General features: G+C 36.9%; 1 protein-coding gene across 1 annotated transcript; it reads left to right on the top strand.

Annotated features, from left to right (window-relative positions):
* The first annotated feature begins 7,609 nt into the window (after positions 1–7,609).
* Positions 7,610–9,540, top strand: LOC140944437 (galactose-3-O-sulfotransferase 3-like). Its single transcript, XM_073393580.1, has 3 exons — positions 7,610–7,629; positions 8,339–8,803; positions 8,835–9,540. The coding sequence occupies exons 1-3, from the start codon at positions 7,610–7,612 to the stop codon at positions 9,538–9,540; spliced, it is 1,191 nt and encodes a 396-aa protein (XP_073249681.1).
* Positions 9,541–10,082: the final 542 nt, after the last annotated feature.

Below are 10,082 nucleotides of genomic sequence, written 5' to 3'. Positions count from 1 at the left end.
CTAAGATTCCCTCTCTGTCCCATTATGGCTCTTGCTTAATGTAAATAAGTAGTTTTTTTAGTAACGTTATGTAAGTAGTTAGTTTAATTTTAGTTAGTATGACAGATGTAAATATACCATGTGGAAATACTGTCAATAAATCGTTATTATTATTTATTATCATTATTATTATTATTAGTTAATTTTAATAGGTTTCAAATTTGTATTAATAGTAATAGGGTTCCACGGTTTAAAATAATATCAAAATTTACTGCAGGCCTTCAGCTTCAGAGGACAACATCCTCCTCGATTTGCATTTTCTTCACATCCTGTTCAGCTTCATTCAATAATTGCCAAATATGGTATAACTGTCATTTTGTTAATAAAACACCATAGCTACGTGAAAATTCCACCTAAGACACCGTCATACGTAAAACGACTGCTGGGGATGGACGTCAATGCATTTAACGATTTCTCTAAAATTTATTTGGCATAATTTTTGACTGGAGGCGATTTTCCTGAAATGATGTGAAGTCTACTTACTTTAGTCTAATAAGTTTTGATCTAAAAAAAACCGATCGTCTGAATTTTTTCATATTTATTTGCGGAATGATATAATATATATAGCTATAGGTTCTCGCAGCCGTCGCTTCAGTTAATTCGAAAATGTGAAGTCTTGTGATATCGCTGCGCCTATGATAACAATGGAAATGGAGCTATCTTAACAACTGTAAGTGGAAGTTATGTTAAGTGTACGGATTTTTTTTGCCATCTCATTTTTTTTTTCTTCATTATTCCTGAAAATGACCGAAAAACTGAAAAGCTTAGCTCGTTATAAACCGTATTTTTGCCATTTTGGCTGAACAAAACAAGACCCGTTAAGAGTGTTTTTCTGTACTTAAAATTCGAACTTCGGCCTGACACGGTTCCTCATCGATTTGGTTGATTTTCTGCAAGTAGTCTTAGAACGGTGTCCTAAATAATGAATGCATATTCTAAGGTTCGAATTCTCTTTGGTTTCAAAGATACAGGAATAACCTGAGATCAGGCTCTATTTTCGTTTCGCTTTGAAAATTACATTCCGGCGGGCAAGGCAAAACGAAAAGAGAGCCTGATAAAAACCTTCTACGAAACGTCTGCCGCCCACTTTTTTGATTGATTGACATTTGCCGAATCAGCAAATCAGAATCACTTCCGTTGCTTGTTTTTCTAGTATGCAAATTTTTCACGCGCGGGAAAAATGCAGACTGGCTGACTTAAAAAATAGCTTTTATCTGTTAATCAAAATGCACCTTGTTAGCGGTCAACTACTTGCAGAGGGATTCAACTCCGCGATACACTCACTTTCCGTAAATAAAGCAAATCCTGAGAAGATATGCACAACCATATGAATTTTCTGAATTTCCATGGCACATTTTAAGGCATATTTTCCTACCATAAGACTATAAAACAATAAAAATGACAGCAAAATCGATCCTTCTCCCCGCCGACGACGGATCATTCACGAAAACAACCACGCGAGGAATAAGCGCTTTCAACTTCCGGCGTTTCCGACAGCCAATCAGATCTTGTGGCATTGTTCTAACAGCCAATCAGCGTTACGGCCAAAATCTGGCCGTAACGAGCACAAACGTGAATGAGTTTGTATCAGGCCCAATTTCAGCGGTAGCCGTTAGAGAGAATGTATGAGAACCGCTCAAATTGCGCCTTATCTCAGGTTAATACAGGAATGACAGTTTTGACGAGGCCTCGAGGGGCCGCCATGTTGGTAAACTGAGGAAGGTTTACAATAATTAATTCTAGCCCTTATCGTTAAAATAACTTAATCGTGACTCATACAGTTGCAAAGAACTATCCTTCCTCCATTCTTTTACCTAATGGTATCTGAAAATGGTTGCGCCTGAGCTATGAACGGCTATAACTTCTCACAGCACTTTTTCGGTACTTAAAAGGTATACAAATTTGGTAGAAATTTAAAGGTCAATATCACCCATGCTACATCGATTTAGATTGAGCCATTTTAACGAAACATAGTTTGTTTATAGATGAGTATTGGGAAATGTCATGCAGCAGAACTAGAATTGCATGAATGGGCGATGGCTCAGCCACTTGGCCGCTAAAACTTCCAAACAAAATTCGGTGAATATTTGAAAAGAAAATTCTTAAGAATTGATCGTGCGTCTTAAAGCCTATCTATCGCTTAAAAAACCCTCACTTGTAATGTAAAAAGGTGGACTCCACTCAGTCCTGTTACCACTTCTTATTAATAGGTTTAAAATCTGTATTAATAGTAATAGGGTTCCACGGTTTAAAATAATATCAAAATTTACTGCAGTCCTTCAGCCTCAGAGGACAACATCCTCTTCGATTTGCATTTTCTTCACATCCTGTTCAGCTTCATTCAATAATTGCCAAATATGGTATAACTGCCATTTTGTTAATAAAACACCATAGCTACGTAAAAATTCCACCTAAGACACCGTCATACGTAAAACGACTGCTGGGTATGCACGTCAATGCAATTGACGACTTCTCTGAAATTTTTTTAGCATAATTTTTCACTGGAGGCCATTTTCCTGAAATAATGTGAGGTCTACTAATAAGTTTTGATCTAAAAAAACCGATCAAATTACCTGAATTTTTTTCATATTTATTTGCCGAATGATATAATGTATATAGCTATAGGTTCTGGCAGCCGTCGCTTCAGTTAATTGAAAAATGTGAAGTCTTGTAATATCGCCTATGATAACAAAGGAAATGGAGCTATCTTATCACTCTTAAGTGTAAAGTGTATGGGATTTTTTTTGCAATCTCGTTTTTTTTTCTTCAACATTCCTGAAAATGACTTGAAAATGAAAAACTTAGCTCGTTATAAACCGTATTTTTGCCATTTTGCCTGAACAAAACAAGACCATTAAACAGCATTGCGGGTGAAACATAATATTTTGATTCGTTATAAAGGTACTCATTGAAGGGATTCAAGGGGGGTATTCAAGGGATTCGTGTATTCATCCAAATAATATTAATTTTGTGGAAAGGAGATACGCGCCGAACTACATTTCAAAATGCTTATGATACCCTCTGCCAGCGCCTAATCGCACGGTAGATAATTTTCGTGAAATCACGGGGGTACACATCGCCAAAAATTAGCCTCTGCCCGCAAGGCACAGATTGACAAGATAGAATTACAAACTTAAAATTGAATTAGCCAAGTAAATCATCGAGAAGTACCAAGACTATAATATATTTTTTAATATTTTATTCTTCACACCTCTTTATTCTTTGTTGCGGAAACTTCTTCTAACTTCTTACTTCAGCTAACAGGCCGATCACAGCGTATATAAAACCATTTTATGATTTCATTCAGTGTCAGTTTTATTAGAATTTTTCTTAAAAGGATTTATGAAATGTTATAAAGAAACGAGCCCGCAGAGGTCAGCTGACTTCATATCAAACATTTGACGCTAAAATTTTTACGATTCAATTTTATCTCTTACAATTCCTCGTGCTAGTTTCTCTTAAATAATTTAACTATAAAATAGAGTGATTTGAGTGAACCTTGTATATATTAGCGAAAACACGAGGTGGACGCTTGAGGGTTACATAAAGATTCTGCTTTTTTAATTTGAAATTGATTTTGAAGTCCAGTTCTTAATAATAACAAAATATAATGAAATTCAGTAAAACTTCCCGTAAGCAACCGTCCAACTGCGAAGATTTAGTGCGTGTCGCTTAGGAGAGATAGTCGAAAATAGATGCTCGAATCCACCGTAATTTCAATGGAATACAATTTCATTTTTTTGAACAAGTGGCGCCTTCCCTACGATCTGAACGACTGAAATAGGCTAGCCCTATATACGCATTATGAAAGTGAAAAAAGGGTTGTTAGACGAATTTTAATTTCAGTATATAAAATAGGTTAAATTGTACTCTGTTTAAAACGATAATAATTCTTCTTCAACGGACTCCAAAAATGTGCTCCACATAAATGAAGTAGAAGGGTCCAAGTTGCTAGGAATCTAAAATACACCACTTTTAAGGAGTTTGAAAAGGGGTCTACAATGCACGTCTTTTACGGGGTCGAAAACTCGCCTCAAGCATATTGGTAAGGACTCTAAAATGCTCCAGTTTAAAGGGGTCTAAAATGCTTGACTTTTAGGTACTCTAAAATGCTTGGCTTTTAAGGACTGTAAAATGCTCGACTTTTAGGACTCTAAAATGCTTGACTTTTAGGGACTCTAAAATGCTCGAATTTTAAGCACTCTAAAATGCTCGACTATTAAGGTCTCTAAAATGCTCAACTATTAAGGTCCCGCGACTTTAATAGATGAAATTAATACAGCATGTATTTTTGTGGACTTGTGTTAGACTGCGCGTACCCTGCTAGCAGAGTCGCTTCGATCTTTCCTAGATGCGTCGGGAAAGAGGAAGCGACTCTGCCGACATCTTCAAGTTCCTTTAATCTGCCGATCATCCAGCGATTTGGATGAGTCAGGCAAGTTTCATACTGGATAAACCAGTTTTACCTGTGCACACACTCTGGAGTTTTGCTGGCTCTTTCTGCGCCCAAGCTCCATAACAAAACAAATATGCAGGAATTTTGAGAAAATTATAGATTGAACGTGCAGAAAAATTGGAAAATGCACCCAGACTTGAGATGGATTTTGTTTTGGATTTAACCATGTGCTTAGCTAGCCGATTTTACTTACGTGAACGGATCCCCAATCCATTAACTGTTACGCGAAATTCTTGGAAGGATAAACAAAGGCCATCGCAATAAAATGTTTCGTTTCCCATCGCCCTGTCTCTTCTGATGGTGGGTCGGTCGGTCGGCCAAAAAAAAAAAAAAACAGAATGTTTACTTGAAGGGGTTTGGGTTCCAGAGAAGGCCAGACTGCTAAGTAAGAAAGCCTGGTTACAAAGTCGACTCGAAAACGTGGTCTTTTCGACTATCAAATATCTAAACAAAAAAAGCGTAGTATTGATGTTAATTAAAAACAAGAACATCACATCATGCCAATTGTTGTTAACAAAACAAGATCGTGTGCTTTTAAATTAAAATACTTGCTTCTTTGACTAGTGAATCAGAATCTTTTTTTTTTTTTTAATTTTCGAAAAAAATGGGTCGGTCGGGCGATGGGAAACGAAACATTTTATCGGGATGGCCAAATGGGTTTTGAATAAAAATGTTTACGAAACAATATCTATGCCTATTCATTGGTGTATGCTCATTCATAACATTAATTCAAAATAAGATGATGAGGCTACAGAATCTATGTTGCACTTAAATGATCGATGCTTTTACAGCTGTTTTTTGGATAATACCCGCCTTGCGATGCTAAGAACGTCTTTGGATTTAGTTCTAAGTTTTTTTTTTTAACTTCTTTATATTGAAACGTGGCAAGTATAGATTCCAAAGGTGTAATTGTAAAATTTACATAATGTGCTTTGGCCAGCTGCTGATAACGATCCTTATAGGATTCTAGATTTTTTGAAAAAGGCTGAGCGTTTCTTGGCAATTCCTTTTTATACACGTTATTAGTTTTAATAATTACAGGATGAAAAAATCATCTTTCACATAAATTTGTACAGGTGAGAAAACGGGCAATTTAACAAGTTAGTCATAGACTAGGCTTTTGGCACCTCTTTGCTCTAGCTCATCAGGTAAGTGAAACGGTATACTAGATTTCTAGGTAGTAGTTTACTAACAGGCGAAAATAGACGATGATCGCCTCAGTTCCAATCCTAGTCAATTCTACCACTAGAAGCACGTTATCCCAAAGATCTCGTGAAGCTGTAAAGGGTCAGCAGTGAGAATAAAGGGAAATTTTATGCCTCACCGACATAAAATATGCCTGCGAAATCGCTGGAACAGAAGTCCGTAACTAAAAGTCGTTCAAAATTTAGCTTTGAAATTGTTTTGGAATTTCATATAAATTGCTCTGAAGTAGAACGGTAGAACGAGCCACCAGTTCTAATTTTCGGGACAAATACTTTCAGTGCTTGTTTCTTCTTATAACATATGCCGATTGCCAATCGTGCTATTCTTTAAAAGGTACTCAATTTTTATAAAAAGGTATTGGTTTTGTAAGCTTCCTTGTATCAGAGCTCAGATAGAACTGACGTGCACCTTTGTTTATGACTACAAAATGAGCACAGGAGGCAGTAGGCAAAATATAATAATCAGGGAAAAATACAATTCAGCCATTGAATTAAGAAGTCAAGAAAATTTTCAGAGTTGTAAGTTTATACATAGGTAGTATTGTTTGCGATTATTTTTATTTTCCACTGTGATATAATTCGGTTCGCAGACATGAACATCATTATCGTTCGTCCTCCAGCTGAGGTGCGAATTCCTCGCAGAACTCCAGCTCGTGCTAATTTCGTAGTCATAACTTTGTTGAACAAAGGTGCTCGAAAGTTCTGTCTGATCTCAAATACCAATACCAAGCTAATTTCAAATGCTGAATTTTGAATGACTCTTAGTTACGGACTCATGCTTCAACAATTTCCCTGAAATTTCTCTGGAATATTTATGATATCACTAAAAGCCGATATCAGAAATTTTAGTGGAAAATATCGGCAATATTTTTTACTAGACGCGATCTTCTTCGAAAAGTAGGAGCATTTTAAGTGCTGATTTCGCAAAAAATGAATAAACCAGCAATGAAATCGGATTATTTCGCATTACTGATAAATGATATCTGCTTTTCTTTGCAAAGTTTACGGAGTTATCGCATTAAAACCGAGAAAGTTATGACGAAAAGTTCGTAATAGCTCAATGCGCAAATGATGGAGCCACCTTAAAGGATCTTACATATGAGCCCCTTCACAACCGATAATTTGATAAAAATAATTATAACAATATGGTAATATTCGAGTAACTTGCTAAAATTGTAAAATTATGAAATAGTCCAGATTCATTTGAGTTTCTTCAAACTGGGAAAATGACCGAAACAAGCCCGACTATAAAGGAACGAGATACAAAAATCTCATGAATTTTTTGGGAAACAGAAAACTCAACGTTTCGCAAAGGCGAGACCGGGCTTTTGTTATCCTCTCGGGACTTCTTTTATACTCTGTAATCGGCAGAAAAAAACATTACAGGTATAGGATAAAAGATGGCTTAATTTTTAGTTGCTTAACAAAGCAACTATTTTTTTAGTCTGATTAAATATCAAATCCATGTTTACTAGAAACCAGTTTTCCCCGGTTGTAAAAAGAGAAGGAACAGAGGTCATATTATCAAAGGAAAAAGGTAAAGGAGCAAAGAAAAGGATTTCTCCCTCGGCTACCATTTTTTTCCTGTGGTTCTGTGCAAACGTCAGTATAAGCCACTACTGCACTAGAATTTATAGTTCTAAAAACGGGGAAGGGTTGACTCAAGGTAATTGCACAGATGAATGCTTCGGTTAATCGGCTCTTAGCAAAATATATAACTTCCGGGGGAATCATAAGCATCATTTTTTTATCCAGCTTTCAGGGAGCTCTGCATGTTTTTGCATCACTGGTGACTTGGGTCGAGAGCAGAGACGATATGATCTCTAGTCAGCATGGCCAATTCGGCATTCTTTGTCTTTTGTCACTGTTCACCATTTTTTCTACATACTATTTGACGAATCTCTGGTGGATGAATCCCAGTGAAGTGAGGTAAGAAAAACAATTACTCAATTTTCATCAGAACTTTCCACTCGTTCTGAAACAACGGCATTCTGCCAACCAATTCATACTGATCATCAATAGATGGGAAAACTATAGGGCTTGCTAGGGTTAACAGGGTTGCTCCTCAAGGGACTGTGTTGGGGCCCATTCTTTTCTCCGTCATGGTCAACGATATTGGCGCTGTGTGGCCGGAAAGAAATTTGCCTTTTTAATATGCGGATGACTTGACACCCAGCATTCCAGTCAACCCAAGAACTCCACTATTTCCGTACGCTATTGAAGTTTGGGTAAGCACAACGAAGTGTAAATATCTTAGTCCCATTGATAGGTTTTGTAGACCACATACTTGCAAATATGGCGGTGACTACGTTATTTTCAACCCATTAAGGATATTCTGTGTCCTAGATTTTTATAGCATATCAAGAAAGGCCCCGATCTATATCATCCACTACATTTTATAAAGGGGAAAAGGTTACTTAGTCCTCGAGAGCATAATTATATCTTGCTTTGTTTCAAACGAACAATCAATAAAGGGTGTCTTTTTAATTTTAACTAACTTATAATTTTTTTTTATCATTTTTTATGTTGTATTGCATAGTCTATCAATTTGTTTGCAAGTTATGATTTTTGTGCAATTTCTAATTGATCAAAAGGGATTAAGTACTTAGAGTTACTCTGTTTCTTATCTGCTATTCAGTAACTCCAGCTGCAGACATAGAAATGATCTCCATGTGACATCAAGAGGTCTCCCTTCTCATCACATAATGTTCCTTAAGACGCACAAAACTGGTTCGAGCACTTTCATCAACATCCTCTTTCGTTATGGAGACAGGAGAAATCTTACTTTTGTTCTTGGACCTGGTCACCTAAACTGGCCACAAAGATTCCGCATATCTAGCGCCCTTCCTATCCACAGGCAGCCTAACATTTTGTGCAGCCATACAAGATTTAACAAGAAACCTTTGAACTGGCTTTTTCCTCCAGAAACTAGCAAGTACGTCACAATTCTTAGAAATCCGGTGGACAATTTTGAGTCTATCTTCAATTATTACCATCTGGGAACACAATTTGGCCTTGGAACAGATCCCGTCGTTTCACTGGAAAAATTTCTAGAAAGACCGTCTTCATATTATTACACCTCCGGTAAATTTGTACCGGAGGTGTAATAATATGAAGACGGTCTTTTTTTGAAGTTTCTCTTCAAGAAACCCGATGATGTTTGATTTGGGCTTAAGCCTCAGATGTTTCCAAAATTATACAGCTGTTACCGATTACATTAACTTTTTAAACAAAGAGTTTGATTTGGTTATGATTATGGATTACTTTGACGAATCATTAGTATTGTTGAAGCGACTGTTGGGTTGGGACATAGAAGATATTTTGTATGTGAAGGTCAACGAAAGACTAGGCAAAGAAAAGGCTTTTCACCTAAGTGACAGAGTTCAGGAAAACATAAAACGGTGGAATATGGCAGACGTTTTGTTATTTAATTATTTCAATGCAACTTTTTGGGAAAAGGTAGAAATGGAAGGTTCAGGGTTTTACGAGGACCTGTCTGCTTTCCGTAAAAAGAGATTGAAGCTTGAACAACTGTGTTTTACCAGTTATGGAACTGAAATGCAGCGGATGTGGGGTCGAAAATTTGCTAAAGGTTATTCCATTAGGAATGATTTGAATTCAAGTTTTAAATATGTCTGCAATCACTTGATCAAAACGGAAAACAGTTACCTAGATGCACTGCGTAAAAAGCGTTGGGACGAATTGGCGTCAGAGGTTGAGGAACAGACCAAGATTGATGACTTAATTAGTTGGGACGAGGCAAAAGATTTGCAATACGTACCAGCGGAAACTATACACGGTAGAACTGGCCAAAAAATTATTATGGGTAGTGCTCCCTGATAAAAATTTGATTATGATGTTGTGTTTGGGTAATGACTAAAAACAGAATTGACGTAAGATATCTAAGCAATAGACCACACTTTCTATGGGTTTACCGGCGTGATAACCCACGCGGGATGTTGGGAGAACACGCGAAAAGCTTGTAAATCACGAGCCGAAGACGAGTGATTTACAACTTGCTTTTCGAGTATTCTGCCAGCATCCCAAGTGGGTTATCACGCCGGTAAACCCATAGAAATTGTGGTCTATTGCTTTTATAAAATAACTCAAAGTTTTCTATGGGTTTACCAGCACAATAAACCACAGAGTTTTAACCAATCTTAGTTACTTTATAAATAGGAATATCCTAGTGACAGAGCCCTTTTTAACGGTTAGGTCGTCCTCTGCTGCTGTGATAATTCGATTTTGGCACATTTGCATGAACTGATAAAGTTCCACATATGAATAGTCCATTTCCGTGTTCCCCCGGGCCTGTGTGTCAAAACGAGGTTAAGTGCGCATGCTCAGCGTTTGATATGGAAATGATTTTTCATTCTCATGCA

This window comes from Porites lutea, chromosome 7, assembly GCF_958299795.1.
Source record: "Porites lutea chromosome 7, jaPorLute2.1, whole genome shotgun sequence".
NCBI lineage: Eukaryota > Metazoa > Cnidaria > Anthozoa > Scleractinia > Poritidae > Porites > Porites lutea.
Note: the sequence above shows the minus strand (reverse complement) of the source record. Positions and strands in the feature narration are given on the sequence as shown.